At 35.5% G+C, this 17,014-nt stretch overlaps 3 protein-coding genes across 4 annotated transcripts in view; 1 reads left to right on the top strand and 2 right to left on the bottom strand.

Moving 5' to 3' along the window:
- The window catches only part of hnf4a (hepatocyte nuclear factor 4, alpha), a 21,120-nt gene extending 17,398 nt beyond the window's left edge, over positions 1 to 3,722 (bottom strand). The window contains exon 1 of the mRNA XM_067371582.1: positions 2,050 to 3,722. Coding sequence (XP_067227683.1) covers positions 2,050 to 2,098 — 49 coding nt within the window. The 5' untranslated portion in view covers positions 2,099 to 3,722. The remainder of the gene's footprint in view (positions 1 to 2,049) is intronic.
- The window catches only part of fitm2 (fat storage inducing transmembrane protein 2), a 23,671-nt gene extending 6,867 nt beyond the window's left edge, over positions 1 to 16,804 (top strand). Inside the window, exons 2-3 of one of the 2 annotated variants that reach the window (XM_067371615.1) lie at positions 15,023 to 15,092; positions 15,304 to 16,804. In XM_067371615.1, the coding sequence (XP_067227716.1) occupies positions 15,037 to 15,092; positions 15,304 to 15,883 (636 nt within the window). In that variant the 5' untranslated portion in view covers positions 15,023 to 15,036 and the 3' untranslated portion in view covers positions 15,884 to 16,804. Of the gene's footprint in view, positions 1 to 14,691; positions 15,093 to 15,303 lie in introns of those variants that run through there. The other variant, XM_067371614.1, reaches the window with a different exon arrangement.
- r3hdml (R3H domain containing-like) lies at positions 4,807 to 9,987 on the bottom strand. Its single transcript, XM_067371616.1, has 6 exons — positions 9,001 to 9,987; positions 7,706 to 8,013; positions 6,130 to 6,248; positions 5,900 to 6,002; positions 5,582 to 5,697; positions 4,807 to 5,435 (listed from the first exon to the last, which is right to left on the bottom strand). The coding sequence occupies exons 2-6, from the start codon at positions 7,973 to 7,975 to the stop codon at positions 5,294 to 5,296; spliced, it is 750 nt and encodes a 249-aa protein (XP_067227717.1). The 5' UTR covers positions 7,976 to 8,013; positions 9,001 to 9,987; the 3' UTR covers positions 4,807 to 5,293.
- Positions 16,805 to 17,014: the final 210 nt, after the last annotated feature.

The raw sequence follows: 17,014 nt of genomic DNA on the forward strand, positions 1-17,014 counted from the left end.
ACCAGAAGAAAGAAATGCTTCTGAAGTGACTATTTTTCAGGAACAAATATTTCCAGACATGGAAGAGTGTCTTTGTAGGAGTTCTACTTTTAGCAACATTCCACACACACAGACCGTTGAAGCTTGTTGACTCTGGTTGCTGCTTGTTCTGGCCTTGAACAATCTCTGATCTGACAGCTGGAGCTGCTGGACCTCCAGCAAAAAGTCTTTCTGCATTTCAGGGCACTCAAGAGGTGTTCAACAGCACTATTGTGTTTAAAGTTACCATGAAATCAAAATTAGCCATTCTTATTTTTTTATGGAATGTTTTATTTACTATAAATGATTTATCGGTGCACATCTTTTTTCGTTTTTTTTTTTTTTTAATTCATGTGCACTCATAACATTTAATCAAAATAACTTCCGCTCCCTATTGCAGCAACATCTCTTCTCTGTTGATGTGTTTACTGGCGTGAGGGCGGGACAACCTGTCACTCACATGACATCACACCAATAACATACAACATCCAATCAATTCCCTATGGACAAAATCAAGTCCCACCCCACATTTTTTCTTGTTCAAGAAGCTTTCACTCGGAAACACGTCATAATAGAGACAAAAACTATCGCAACTTACCATCCATGCCAACTTTAATTTTAGACAGTAGTCCTGCAATTTGCGAGTCAACTATTTTTGCAAACATGCAAGATTCATACACCTGCAATGTAGCATTGTCTTTAATTAAATATGAATTAATTACAAATTTATGTTACATATTTATGTTTTTATCAAATTTGTAAAAAATAGGCAATGAAGGTTGAAGAATTTGTTGTGATTGCATAAAAAAGTATTTTTTACTGCATTTATCTTGTTTAATGTTAATTATATATAAATATAATATTGTTCATGCTAGTTAATAATGTTTTAAATCATGTTAACTGTTTCAAATGTATTAGTATATGTAGAAATTAACTTACCTTATTGTTTACTTTTAATTCATGTTAAGTATTAGCTAATGTTAATGTATGCTATATGTTCGAGCCTACTTTCATGTTTGTCAGCAGCATTTCGCACTAGGATTTACCCCAGAAGTGCTTTGTGCATTCTTTGTATTCACGAAAAACACATTACAGCAGATCTGAAATGATCTAGACCACAAAGCAGCTTAATCACAGTTGCCACAGAAATGCAACAATAATTTAAATGTTCCAGTAGCACAAAGACAATTGTGTAGCCATAAATAAAAGTCATGCGAGTGTTGACATATATATGTAATGCTATACTTGTTTGACTAAATGTATTAGAGAGATGCTGATTTTTAGATATTATATTTCATACGAGAAAGCATACAGTGCCTGGCCACAAGGAACTGACTGAAGCATCGCAAGTTTATATGACACTGTACAGAGAGATGCTAAAGTTAGCATGCTTTGCATACATCACAAAATATTATTAAATAAATGCAGCCTCGGTGAGCATAAGATACTTCTTTCAAAAATATAAAAAAAAAAAACTTTTTTAAACAGTAGTGTATAATATTAAACTCTTCTACTCCTCATTTTTAAATATCTAGGTCAAAACAGACAATAAATAAAGATGAATAATGCAGTGACATAATTTTGCTATGTAATATTGTCATGCATATCATTTTGCTTTGGGCCTGTTTTCTAGTTTTGAATAACTGTATCCTTAAGACATCATATTTGGATTACACATCCAGTTTGTTTTCACATCCAGAGATCTTTCATAACGCTCACTTTATTCCAGCACTTTACCTAGAGTACTTTTGAGTCATTACATCCCAGTAAGAAAAGAGGAACTTCAGCCATTCTGTCCACATTATTCATCTTCTCCAGCAAATAGGCCCTATTTACCAGTCATTATGGATTTGCCACACCTCCCGAATTGCAGCCGTGCACTACAATCTCTCACGAATGGCGATGATAGCTACCATATTGGATGAAATGTCAACGAACAAAATGCCCATGCAACAACATGTTCCACCAAGATCACCAAAGCACCCATTATTTTTTCCCCTGAAACTATATCAAAAGAGATGGAGTACTTACCATACGGTGGATCCATATGGGTGCTAACCTGAGCGTTCACATTGACCATGATGTCTCTTCTGCTCCCCACCACTGTGTTTTTGTAATTTTTCTCTCTTTAAGTGTAAAAGATGATGAGGAATAAACACATATAAGTTTTGCACAGTCCTCTGTTTCTAGTGAAGGTGTTGTTGGCGCAAGGTAAGGCCGGTACTCCTGTTATCTTATTGATTTTCCTAATCTGGGCAAATGTGGGTGGAGAGGTTAAACAGTAACCAGGCTTGTATAGAGACCAATCCATATGACAGCTGTAGCTATAGCAACAGGATGATAGAAACTCAAATAGACAGTTTGTTATAATATTTCTCCATTTCTCAAAGTCTGCATCTTTTTAAACTCATGCCATATTCAGGAATGAATCATTAAGGGTTACAAGAGTTTTGTGTAGCCAAGCATTAGGAGATGGAACGGGTGTGAGAAAAGAAAGGAGTGGAGCGTTTACACAGACTCATTTAGCTATTCTGATTTGTCCGATTCCCATTACCTTTGACAAGAAATAGACCAAATTCACTGTTTGACAACATGCCTCATATCAGCTTTCATTTTCGCCCCTTATTTGCCTTTAGACAGACTCAAGGGGTTTCGTTTTAACTGGTTGATTTCTGCCTTTGTATTAGCAGGTTAGATACTTAACCATTAGACCAATACCATCCTATTCAACTTATGCGCCAGAGAAACAAGCGTGCCGCCATGTTTAGAATAATGTTTGAACTTCCGTTTTTGCGGTAGCTCTATATATTTTTATGGCATCGCTGTCAAAGAGTAATACACGGGTGAAGTGGATTTACTTATTGCAGAGTTAACAAAAGTTATCATGGGCATTGTAATGTTTAAAGAGGATGTCATAGCTAGTGGTGGGACGTTCGACACCAAAGCTTGTATGAAAAAATCTCACAGTGAAGCATTGTAATGGTGTCATGAGAAGCTGTTATCGTGACATCTTGACTAATTATAACCTATTTCACTATTGTATGATGTTTATTACATTAAGTGCACAAACAACATGTTTGAAATATAAAATGAATGTCTATTGCATAATAAAACAGACTGGAAGCAAAAAACATAGGCTACCTAATATAATAAAAGCTAAGCTAGCAGGCTAATTGAGTAGATGTATGCTACGCTAGTAGATAAGCTAACTAAAAAACAGTAAGAAAGAAAAATGATTGATTTCACAACATATAGCTTCAGTTTATATAGTGTATGAATCATGTAATTTAAAAGACATTAATGTACATTATAACACATTTTAAACTATCAGACGCTAAAAATACGTCCCATTAAAAGTCAGTCGAACCAATGGGATCATTCGGGGTCCTAAAGGAGATCCGATTTCTGGGGGGACTCATAAATCTGTAAGATCTTACCTTCATGCTGTGGAAATACAAAATCGGAAGACAGAAACGAGCGCATTGCTGAAAAGGGGCGGAGCTTCACATATGCTTCAATAAATATGCTGCCTTTTTCTTAACAGATACAATGTTTGTTGCAGCTTTTCCCATGAATATAATGTGATGCTTTCAGACAGAAGTGTATAGCATTACACAAGTCTACTGTTGCTTTTACTTTTGAGCAGCTTCATGGGAAAGTGAATTTTTTGAAACTTTAGATTTTCCCCAGATTTGTCACGCTGGTATTGAGACACCTAAGCTAAGTTCTTCATTATCTTTGTGTCCGTTTGCCTTATACAATACCATTCAAAAGTTTGGGGTTGGTAAGATTTTTTTTTTTTAAATGTCTTTAAAAGAAATCTCTTATGCTCACCAAGGCTGATTTGATCAAAAATACAGTAAAACAGTAATACTGTGAAATATTTTTAGAAATTAAAATAGCTATTTTAATATATTTTAAAAAAGTAATTTATTCCTGTGATGGCAAAGCTGAATTTTCAGCATCATTACTCTAGTCTTCAGTGTCACATGATCCTTCAGAAATCATTAATATGCTGATTAGCTGCTCAAGAAACATTCCTTATTATTATCAATGCTGAAAATTGTTGTGCTGCTTAATATTTTTTGTGGAAACTGTGATACTGTTTTTGGATTCTTTGATCAAGAGAAAATTCAAAATAACAGCATTTATTTGATTCTTTTGTGCATTATAAATGTATTCACTGTCACGTTTGATCAAATGAATGCGTCCTTGCTGAATAAAAGTCTTAATTTCTTTAAAAAAAAAATTCTGATCCCAAACTTTTGAAAGGTAGTTTACGTATTCAGGAGCCAACGCTTTGATTGATGCCCTTTTGAAGCCAAAAAAGGTATTAAAAAAGAAAAAGAAAAAAAATTTCAGTGATACATTCATGTTTTGTTATACAGATGAATGATCTCAATTACCGGTAAAGTATTCCCTTTACACTGGATTGGAGACCAAGGCCCTGTGCTTTGTTTATGGCTTTAAAAGCCTTTTAGTCATGGTTTACAGCAGATCTGCCTCTTGTAGATGGATTGAACACATTAATGAGGTGATAAAAGAAGTTTCGTTCTGCTTCTCAATAGTTTCTGCTTCCCAGTTTCTCACATACAAGGTGTATGAGCTCTAATATATTACTGAAATGTATAAATGATTCTTTGTTTTCTTTTCTTTTTTGTCTTTTTTATACTTATTGGATATGTGCCTGCTAGGAAGGTGTTGGCAACAGTCTGTCTGTGTTAAGAGAAAATGTAAATAAAAGGTCTGTTTTTATGAGGACAAATGTGTTGACAATGCAGTCATGTCCTCTGTGTGACTTGAAAGCAATAGACATTTCAAAAAGATAGTAACTTAGAAACCACTGAACACACGACTTTTCTTAATCTAAAGACAATTTATTACACGTACAAAAAGAAAAAATATTAATAATAAAAGAAAGTGCTTAACTCCCAATGTGAATTGTCACTGCGATGCCACTTAGTACAAACAAATTATAAGTAAAACAGTGCAAACAGTCCATAGCCTTGAACAACAAATGGTGAACATTAAACAACTTAATAAAGTAATAAAATAAAATTTGACAACTATGGGGTGATGATAAACACAACAACAGTTTACCAATTTGACATTTACCAATTTGATTAATTGGACATTTTACAGCACTTAAGTTTTATAAAATGACCAAGGAATAATTTGCATTGTGAAATTTACATTTTAGTGGTTTCTATTATATAACATTTTTAATAAAATAAAATTATTTTTTAGAGATTTTTAAAGGAATTTGTTTTACTCCTTAGCCTCTGAAACCACTTGCATTCCTTCTGGATTTTGATCTGGAGTCACACTGGTTTTTACTGCATGATCCTCCATAGCTTGAGGGACACGCGGAGCACGGTTTTCCTGTCTTATATGGAGCCTCTCCTACCCAGTTCCCCCTAGAACAGAAAAAGCAACGTGTGCAAGTTTGATTACTTTCCCTTTTCTTTTTCTTGCAAAAATCTTCTTCATACAGTGCAACCATTATTTACTACATATTTAAGATTAAAATTACTGTATTGATACAGTAGGAAATGACTCTTACTTGATAGAATAGTTGCAAACCAGTAAGGTGGCCTGTTTCCATGTACTCCCAAACACATATATGTTTGAACACTTTCTGACAGCACATCCGATCTTATTGCTGGTGGCCCACACCATCTGAAAAGAAAAGTAATTACTAAAATTAATATATATATATATATATATATATATATATATATATATATATATATATATATATATATATATATTTATATATATATATAGACTGTCACATCAAATCAGCATATTAGAATGATTTCCGAAGGATCGTGTGACACTGGAGTAATGGCTGCTCTTTTTTTTTTTTATGGAGAACCACCTGAGTGTAGTGTGTGCAGACAGAGCCACTGCATCTATTGGGGAAGGAGAAAGAGTGTCTCTCATCATACCAGGATCTTACCAGATCAACGATCGATCTGTATCTGCAAAATGAAAGAAATAATAACAAGAATGTATGTATAATCCAGAACCTACATGCTTTTCAGATATTAATTCATGCGGATACCATTAGAGTACCCATTTATTGTATGTTTTTGTAAAGGTCTGTACCTTCCAGAGATAATGGACAGATTCTGTCCAGTGTGCCGCAAAACATGAGGCGGTCCATGATCCCATATGCACTGAGATGCCCAGGACTCTGCAGATTTAGCCAGTCTCTCATCCCACACCTCATCAGGAAGAGAGAGAGGATAGATAAACAAATAATTAAAAGAATAGGTCACCCAAAAGCCCCATGGAATGGCAATGAATATAACTGAGGATGTCAAACAACATTATCATAAACATTGAACACACACTTCTGGAGCCATACTTCATGAACATCATGAGGAACAGACTGAAATTTAACTTATCAAACTTTACTTTGGCCCTGGAGATGTCTTAAAGGTGCTAAAGAGGATGTTTTGTTTTATACATTTTTGCAATATTACTTGAAACTGTCTTTACTAACTGATAAAAGACTATTTATTAGGTTCACTGAAATGAATAATATTAATATACATCATCTGTGCATGAGGTAGGGCCTTAAAAACATCAGCCAATTGGCCCTCTGGCTTGTCAATCACTGCCGTGACGTTCCTTGTGAGAGACGTGCGCGGCTGCGCGCTCCAGTAACTTTCCACACTCCACTGGCGCCGCATGCAATGTTTTTGTCAGGAGACAGGAGTAACAACTGCAGATTATGAGTTACCTGCGGTGAGTCCGACATAATGAATCCACTAACACGACACAGAATGCCAAATGTTCCAATACTCCTGCACAAGTTTTGGGAGGGTTGTTCTTACGCATGCGTTCATTTCAAAAACTCAGTAGCAGTCTTTGGTTTCTCAGTCGACGAAAAGATCCTCTTTAGCACCTTTAAGTGTGAGCAACGACTCCTTTCCTTTGAGTCATAATGCCTGTTTGCATAGGCGCTGCGCAGACCGATTGGCGCGTATGACATCAAAGTACCGCGAGAGCGATTGGAGAGCAAACGACTCCTTATGGTTTTGAATCGCTCTCGCGATACTTTGATACGCCGATCGACCTGCCAAGCGCAGATGCATTTCGAACAAGCCAACATCCTTTAAATGAATTATCCAATTTCTTTTTAAATTACTTTTCTTTCTGTTTTAAAGATGTTTTCTTTGAATTGTTTGACTACTCAAAAGAGAATATTGGGAAATATCACATAGCCTAATTAATTTGTGTTTCCTACTAGCTAAATTCACATAAAAAAATGATTAAATGTTCTTCAAAGATGATAGTTATATGGTAACTATCCATGTTTATCTGTATTGATTTAATGCTTTGATGTTTTGTATTGTTTAATCCTTTAATTGAATTGGTGGTTTCGAATCTGATTCATGAAACTGAATTATTCAGACTCGAGTTCAACTCACTGACTGAAACTTGATGATTTTTAAATATGTAATATATATTTTATCACTTTTGTGATACATTTAAGGTGAGTTTGAGTCCTTTTTGATAGACACTTTCAGACACAATACACTGCATTGTAAAAAGCGTCCAGCTTGTCTTGAAATGATGCATTAAGAAACTTTTTTTTTTTTTTTTTTTTTTTTTGCGTGTTTGTTAAAACTAAAACATTAATAATGAAAAAAAAAAGTTTAAAAAAATGTCCTACCATATATTCCATATTTGCTGCAGGCGGGAAGACCTGTGAGCGCACGCGGTTGTGATAGTCCAGTAATGCCGTCATATCTTTGCTGGAGATGAAGCGTTTCCGCCGCGCTCGAGGTGCACTGGTGTCGCTGCTGTTCCTCACTACAGCCTCCATGGAAACCTCATTGCGATGAAGCAGATCTGTTGCTCCGCTCATCGCCACTGCTGCGGTCATGCACGGCAGTGTCCACAGGGCGGCAGCAAAGAACAGCTGAGCGCAGGCCAAATTCATCTCGCTGCCTCTGCCTTCTGTCTGGTTGGCTACAGGTGCTTTATTTGTGGAAAGATAATACAGTGTCAGCAATCTCTCACTGTATTAGCCAGCAAAATAACACTAAAGCCCAGGAACGTACAGTCCCTATTCAAGTGCACGTAGCCTATAGTTTAATCCTGCAATTCCTGTTAGTAAGATGATAGCCAGACCAGTTCTCAAACCTGTCCAGGAGCACCCCCAACCCTGCACATTTTGTATGTCTCCCTCATTTATCACACCTCATGAGCTCATTAGTAGAGACTGCAAGACCTGAAATGGGTGTGTCAGATATAGGGAGACGTGCAAAGTGTGCAGGTCTGGACTGGGGGTACTCCAGGATAGGTTTGAGAACCATAGTAACAGAGAAACATGTCAACATAGTGATATAATTAGCTATAATCTATAATCTAATCCTACAATTTGCTTTGTTAGTTATATAGATAGATGTTATTTTATATCTTAAAAAGTATATATGGTATAAAAGTGTATATATATATATATATATATATATATATATATATATATATATATATATATATATATATATATATATATATATATATTTAAACCTGTTATATGCACAACAAAATCAAAAATTGAGAAAACTTAAAAGTTTAAGGCAACAAACTTCAGCAGATTTTTTTGTTTTCTCAACTTCAAAAAGTTTGTTGCCTAAAACTTTTAAGTTTTTTCAACTTTTGTTTTTTTTACAGTGTGATTTCATATATATATATATATATATATATATATATATATAAATCTACATATACATATTATCAAAGTGACATGGTTGACAGAGCAAACCACAGGGTTACATTGCAAAAACTCAGGGTTTAAACAAACTGACGAACATTACACACAAATGCCCTCACTTTTTGAAGATATTATGTACATGACCATCTCAACAACAAAGATCTTTAAATAAACTGCTTTACTTTTTTTTTTATCTAATCATAAAAAAGTGAATACATAATGGCTATTTAAGAGAAAATCACAGCATATACTTATGAATGTATTCCTGCAGTCTGAAGAAAGCGGGGGTCCTCAGCGGTCTTCACAGCAAATAACTTCAGGAGTGATTCCAGCACTTTAGCACAGCCTGGAGAAGCGCAGCTGAAAAGATCTCCACTTAAACTCTGGCCTTTGCAAACAACGTCTTTGACATGTGTGGCAGCGAACTTTAACTGGGCCAACTCTCTAAGGCCATTTGACGTAAAAGAAAAGCCCTTGTCTCTTTTTCTACCCCCACAGGGATGTTCCCAAGGTTCAGGAAACAATTTAATGGAAAGCTTTGCTTTTTCAGCACACACTCAGTATGGAAGCTCCAAACAGCCATGCTCTCCAACGGGATTTTAAGATTGATGACTTTTCAACAGTCATAGCTCTTCATTTCCATTACCTTTGTGATTTTCAATTTTTTTTTTTTTTTACAGATTTTTGGGCAACTTTCACCTCTGATTTCACATCAGTATAGCATCCTTTGATTTGCATATACTATAGTAACTACAAAATAGCATACAGCACATGCACAGTAATATTCAAAGACAAATGGGTTTTTAGAAGGCTTGTTTATAGTGGCTCTTTTTTCCTTTAAATCATCAGTTTCTGTTCCTCGCTTATATTGGACATTTGTGATTTTTTTTTTGTTAGCTTTGGTTGGAGCTGCACTCAGCCATCCTGGCAAAATGTTTCAATAAAATAAATTGAATAAGCACAGGCAATGATTTTATAAAAGGGAAGGAGTTGTCTCCAACTTTTAAAGTCATGTCAGCACATTGTTCCAGCTGTCTAGGTTTCCAAGGACATGCCATGTGTAATATCTCTAGTCTCTGGGCAGTGCCAATATCCACTGCACAACTTTGACTGTCGCAACTACTGATCAGGGTCATCGAGAACATCGACTTACAGATTCCGACTTTGTGGAAATTAGCCTATGCAGAATATTCACCTCATCCTGAGCAGAAACTAAAAGTCAATGCAATATCAATATAGCGGGAGATTAATTGGTTCACCAAAGATTGTTACGCATTACTACATTACTAAAGATTATTGGTTAATTGTTACGACATGTGTCCACTGCTGTGAAATGTTAAACATCTGGAGCTAAGGACATATCTAAAATTGACAGACACAGAAAAATCAGGGAGATGCAAAAGATGTTGGAAAGTCTGATGGAAAATAATGTCATTTCTTACTCACCTTCATGTCGTTCCACACCCGTCTTCATTCATCTTCGGAACACAAATGAAGATATTTTGATATTTGATCACCGATGGCTCAGTGAGGCCTACTTCATCTCTCAAGATCCAGAAAGGTACTAAAAACATATTTAAAAAAGTTCATGTGAGTTAAGTGGTTCTACCTTAATATTATAAAGCGATGAGAATACTTTTTGTGCGCCAAAAAACAAAACAAAATAACGGCTTTACGAATCGAATCAGTGACTCGGATCTCCTATCAAACGGCTAAACTGAAATCACGTGACTTTGGCGCTCCGAGTCACTGATTCGATTCGTAAAGCGCCGAAGCAATGTTTTGAAATCGGCCCATCACTTTGTTGAAAAGTCGTTATTTTGTTTGTTTGGGTTTTTTTTTTTTTTTTTTTTTTTTTTTTTTTGGCTCACAAAAAGTATTCTTGTCGCTTTATAATATTAAGGTAGAACCCCTGAACTCACATGAACTGTTTTAAATATGTTTTTAGTACCTTATGGATCTTGAGAGAGTAGGCTATGTGTCATTGCTGTGAATGCAGACCTCACTGAGCCATCGGATTTAATCAAAATATTTTAATTTGTGTTCCGAAGATGAACAAAGGTCTTACGGGTGTAGAACGACATGAGGGTGAGTAATAAATGTCATTATTTTCATTTTTGGGTGAACTAACCCTTTAATACACTACCATAAATACAGCCACAATGAAAACACCCAAATGACATAAATACAATATGATTTAAGCAATAATTCCATCAAAAACTACAGCACTATTGACACATTTTGAAATGTGTGACAAATGTCACTGCCTGAGAATCTCTAAATGAATGTTCAGCGATTGTGCCTATCATTTGCTCTTATTTGCTTTTTGCCACTTTTAATCTATCACAGTCCATTCGTTCTTACTAATAAAGTCAAAAGTAATAGAACAGAAAGATAATAACACCTTTAAATGAGAATGCTTTAGAATTCCAGTTTGTTTTTTGGCCTCACAGCTAAGTGATGAATTTAGTACAGCATTATAAGCAAAATATAGTGAAAATCAAAATACAATAAAGAAATAAAGCCTTTACTTTAGCTTTTTGTTCAGCATGTACCTGTATAGTTAAGGCTTAGCGCCTTCAAAGGAAACTTTTAAAGTTAGCAGTCATCCTCAAACTGCCACGGTCGGCGGGGTCAAGGTTCAACTCGAGGCCTATTTGGACGACTTTCTGTTGGCCTACTATATAGGCAAGAGAGCCGTAACTTGTTCTCTGTCTGGACAAACATATGATGTCATTTCTTAACATACAAAATGTTGCAATGTTTTTGTCTTTGTAGACAAACTGCACAAGTTTAGTCATTCCATTGACAAGACGCTTATGTAAACGTTCTTCCCCGGGTCAAATGTTCGACAGCTTCATGTGCTCATGTGACCTATACAGAACTCTAAGCTACAATGAGTCCTTGTGGAGTGGAGCGTTTAAAAATAGCCACAGGCACATCTCTGTCAATTTTATCACATACTTAATAGTGTTGTCATCACACATCAAAGGAGGTGATGAATGTTGAGCAGAAATATCAAATGAATCACTGCATGTACAAGCACTAGCTATAGCTTAGAAATCATTCGCATAATGATACCTTGACTGCACCTCATTCATGCTTTCCATCTGCATAATGCTCAAGGATCCTTGTGCATTGTGGGAATGAAAGAGAGAGAAAAAGTGACTTAAAAAGGTGCACAGCTGTGCCATTATCTCCTCCACAGCAATGAAAAGGACAGTCGGGTCTTTCTTTGTATGAATCACGTCATTTAGCATAAATCCAGGGCTTCCCATTCCCTGCTGCTGCTCCATTTCTCATGTCAGCAGTCCAAACTTTGTTTTGGCAGCCCTGAAAACAAATTTACTAAGTGATGTAGCTGTTCATGGTGATGGATAGTTTTGAAGAGAACAGAAACAATGGGTCTGTTCTGACCACTGGTTACTGGAATTAAACACATTCTCATTACACATTGATTTAGCAGTTACACCTTTACAGCAGTGAAACTAACTACTTATATGCAGATATAAACCTTATATTGACACAATTTGACTGACAAAAGTGGATTGAAACTATTCCTTTTTTTTTTTTTTTTTTTTTTCAGCCCATGACCCTGGAGTTGCACTTTTTTCATTTCCTACCAGTTAACTACTGGAAAGCCTGCATTTAATTAAAAAAGCATTAATAATCAAAGCAGAAAATTATTACCAGTGTAAAATCTGTGAACAAATAAACAGAAAATATAATCAGTAAATTCATGTGAATAAGCAAATTATTCAACTGATTAAATATTACCAACTACTGTAATTCAGTTTATCAGATTATTTTGTCCTCAAATCATTAAAAAGGGATAGTTTACCCCAAAATAGCCGTTAGAATCACCGGTTTCTATAGAAACAGTCAGACGCGCGCCTCCGAAGAGACACGCATTTAGGTCTGCGCATGCGCATTAGCTTGATCCAGCCTGAAAAATACAGTTTTTTGTCATGATTCGAGCGTTTAGAAACTAAATTTATGAGCCGGTTGTTGTCAGATTTCATTGGTGATTTCAAATATGAAATTTAATCATAAGGTTGGCTAACAGTTTTGGAGAATTTGATGTTTCCCCATTCAAAAAGGAGCTGCATGATGCCCGAGAGGCGTTTCAAAGATGGCCGCCGAGTGAAATGACTTGTCTTAAAGGGACTTTGATAATAGTCACAAAAATGAAAATTCTATAAATTCGTCATTTACATTTACTTTATTTCTTTGTGGAACGCAAAAGAATATATTATGAAGAATGTTTTTGTCCATACAATGCAAATCAAAGTGGTCCAAAACAACACTGGACCCCCTGATTTTCAATGGATGGATAGAAAAAAAAAATATTAAAATTGACTTCTATTGTGTTGCACAGACGAAAAGAAAGTCATGTTTGGAACGACATGAGGGCGAGTAAATAATTTTCAATTTTTGATTGTACTATCCTTTTTAAGAGTTTGTGTGACTTTTTAGCACATACTATAATTATATTTCTCCCATGTATGTGGGGATCTGTAAAGGGCCATTTTATGAAGCACTCATGGTGTCAAACTGTAACATTTCAGATTTACTGTCAGGAATGCTCTGAGGAAGAGACAAAGCCATAACTCATTGAGGCCCCCTTCTGTGAGACAGTATGAAGTGGGTCAAGCTTGGGTGAAACACCTCTAGACAATCAGGCTAGAAACAGTCCACTTCCTCTAATATGACATCATCTTGTCTAGACACTTACAATAATAATAATAAAAAAAATATGTAAATAAATGAAATCTCATGGAATTATTTTAATTTCTTTCTGTAGGGTATAAAAATGTATGGTTTTTATGTTTCAATCAGCTATTCAGTATTTGATGTTTATGTAAAAATACATCTAAAATGAATATAGGCTTAAAATAAAGAGAATTTGGTTTGAATATCCTGTGAAAGGTCTTTGTTTAGTGTCTGAAGTGTCTGTGTTTAGGTCTGTTCAGCTAACAGATGTTTCTAAGATGACCTCCAGTTCATCAAAATCATTTTAGGTTTCTTCTTTTGGTGATTCCTGATTGCATCCAGGTAGTGTCCAAACTGGATTTAATTATCAAAATAAGAGTCCAAATGGCTTCCAATTGTAATTGTTTCAGAGATTTACAGATGATTTTTTAAATCCATGGCAATCACTTTTAAAACACCATTATTTCACATCCTGTCAGACTGCTCTGTCTGGCGCAATGTGTGGAAGCAGAATGGAGAGACAACATAGCCAAATGGCACACATGCTTGGAACTTTTGCCTCTGAATAAATACAGTCTTGCCAATAACGAACAAGGGCAAACCTGTGGAATTTTCCAAGTTGCCTAAATTTAAAATAAAAAATAAAATTATTATTATTATTATTTTAATTAATAATTGTACATTGTTATATCTGTTCTCTCAAATGTATCTGTAGATCTTCAGGTTTGAGTCTCATTTATGTGAAAACTGGTTTTTAACAAATGTGCATCAACACTACAATGTGCGATAAAAACTGAGCAGATGGGATGAGATGATACTTTGGTGACCATTTTTAAGAGTCTCAAGGTTTTTCGTGACTATTTTATAGTGCCACCTATTGGACAGTAAAGGCCTATGTTTTATAAAAAAAAAAAAACTCTTGAAATATTCATTATCTTCAAAGAGTGAAAAACTACTAGGTGATAAAGATTTTATGTAGGCCTAATATTTTGTCATGCTTTAATTAGTTTAACCTTTTGAACTCACATTTAAACAACGTCTGTTCGGGTATTCTTATCTCATACGATGAGGAGAGATTTTAATTCTGTCAATAGGCTACTGTGAGTTCTTGATTATTATTATTATTATTATTATTTATTTTTTATAATGACGGCACACTGAGCAACTCATCCGATTCCAGTTTGCGAAATTACAACAACTACCAGGGCGAAGATTTCGCTAATGCATATTAATCAAGTAGCGCTGACGTGTTTGTAACCTTCCTATGGCGGACGTCTGACTCGGTCTGAATCTTTAATATTAATTAGGTTATGCTGAAGTTGCTCAGTAGCCATTCTCCAATGGCGAACGTTTGCTCATGAATATTAATCAGCAGCCCGTAACCGTCAACCATAGTAGGATTCGTAGTAATATGGTTTCTGTTTCCGCATTCAAACACGCTCAGCACATAGAACAACATGGCTGCTGTAGGCAGCATAGTGAACAATTTGGCTTGTTTCTGGAGACAGCCATGTACCCGTACTTATTTACCGCACTTGTTTATTTGTATTTCGTTTACAGGATCGTTTTTGAAAATGATGGACCTCGTGCCGGAGAGCTACTTCAGTAGCAGTAGAAATATTTTAAATCTGTGAGTACAAGTCTATGGTAGCTACCTTACCCAGCTAGAACTGATTGAAACACAGTAAAACTAAAGTATTTTACTAGAAATGTGTTCGTTTTTAGAATAAAAAAAAAATAATATGCAATATATACAATAATAAAAGCAACGCATGACATTGACAACTTACTATGACATTGATGTTTGGCTCAAAGTCATTTCAACTTTTTTTTACTTTCAGATATTTTGTGAAAATTTCTTGGGGATGGACCATTGTTTTGCTTCTGCCTTTCATCATTTACTCCAACTCCTTCAACAAAAGCCACACGTTTGTGTTGAGGCGGCTTACATCACTACTGGTAGCAACCCTCATTTGGTACACCTGCACTGAGACTTTTTTCTACATTGAAGACACTACAGGTTCATGTTATGAGTCAGACAACATGCAAGTCATCCATGGTGACCTTACCACAAAAACTGCATGCAAGAAGGCTGGATTCATCTGGGATGGATTTGACATATCAGGACACTCCTTCATCTTGGCTTACTCTTCTCTTGTGATTGTGGAGGAAATGGTGCCCATGTTACACATAACTGATGTTTACAGAAAAGCTCCTCTTGATTTTCTGTATATAGCACTAAATGCGATTGTGGTCATCTGGATATGGATGTTTGGATGCACTTCTGTGTATTTCCATCATCCTGTTGACAAGATTATAGGGACCTCGTGCGGGATATTAGGGTGGTACATGACCTATGTTGTTTGGTACCCATTTCGCTTTTCCCCAGGTCTCCCTCCACAGCAGAAACAACATGCTTAGTATGAGAACTAAGTGCACTACAACAAGCTTCACATATCTGCACTGTTTGTTTTGTGAGATGTATGATGGGTTAGCCGTCCATGTGGGGCAGAAGGCAGCTGGTGTTCCTAAAATGACAATCTGTAATCTGAGAAGTCCCAACTGAACCTTATTGTTGCCTTCAAAAGTTTTGTGGCTTTATACAGAGCTGGAATAATAAACTTGTCAGTAAATTTAGCTTGTACATTAGTCTGCTGCTACATTCTGTAATTAACCTGTAATCATAAGCTGAGCTGCCTTTTAACATTAAATATATAGACTTTTTCCCCCTTGACACTAGTTTTAATATTTTTATTAATTTTTTGTTATATTCTTGCATTGTGTTTAATAGGACCATTTTAAGAGTTCTAGCTGCCTGAAGGCCAAACTGTTGTTCCGTTGTTAGATTCATCATTCGCAGTTGTCGTCATTCCTCATATCACTCATGATAAAAATCTGATCAGTTTATTACAGAAAAATAGACATTGTCTGTTCTTGGAAACCAAAAATGATCTAAAATGTACTGTTTGGAATATTGTAAGAATGTCTAAGGACTGGATTGTTGTTTGAGTGATGTATTTAAATTAATATTTATCTAGTTATAAGTATTTTTTGCAGGTTTGAGGAACAATGCCAATTTTCTAAAATACAAATGATGGAACATGCTGGTTATGGAGGGCACATCCATTACTCATTTCATCATCATTGCCACTGCAATAATGCTTTGTGTAATATCAGTATTTCAAAGAACGCAAACCAAACATGTTATTATTGTGTTGAGTTACTGTACTGTACCCATTTCAACTGATGTGATGGCATGGACATCTTGTTAGTGTAACAACATATCACTTTAATTTAAATAATTATGGTGTTTGTTTGAATAAATATATTTGGATTGAGGACTTCTAGTAAACTTTTTATTCTGTTGTGCATTTTCTTTTATTTTGTTACAAGGTAAATAAACTGAATGAAATATCTCACATCATCCTCTGTTCCACTTACACTTATCTCTGTTTTGGTGCTGTGGGAAAATTCTGGATGTTTCTGGACAAATGTTGCAGGATTGATGATGCACAGTAATAATGCATGTCATAGGAGAAACACTGCCCCCCT

Source organism: Chanodichthys erythropterus, chromosome 20, assembly GCF_024489055.1.
Source record: "Chanodichthys erythropterus isolate Z2021 chromosome 20, ASM2448905v1, whole genome shotgun sequence".
NCBI classification, from domain to species: Eukaryota; Metazoa; Chordata; class Actinopteri; order Cypriniformes; family Xenocyprididae; genus Chanodichthys; species Chanodichthys erythropterus.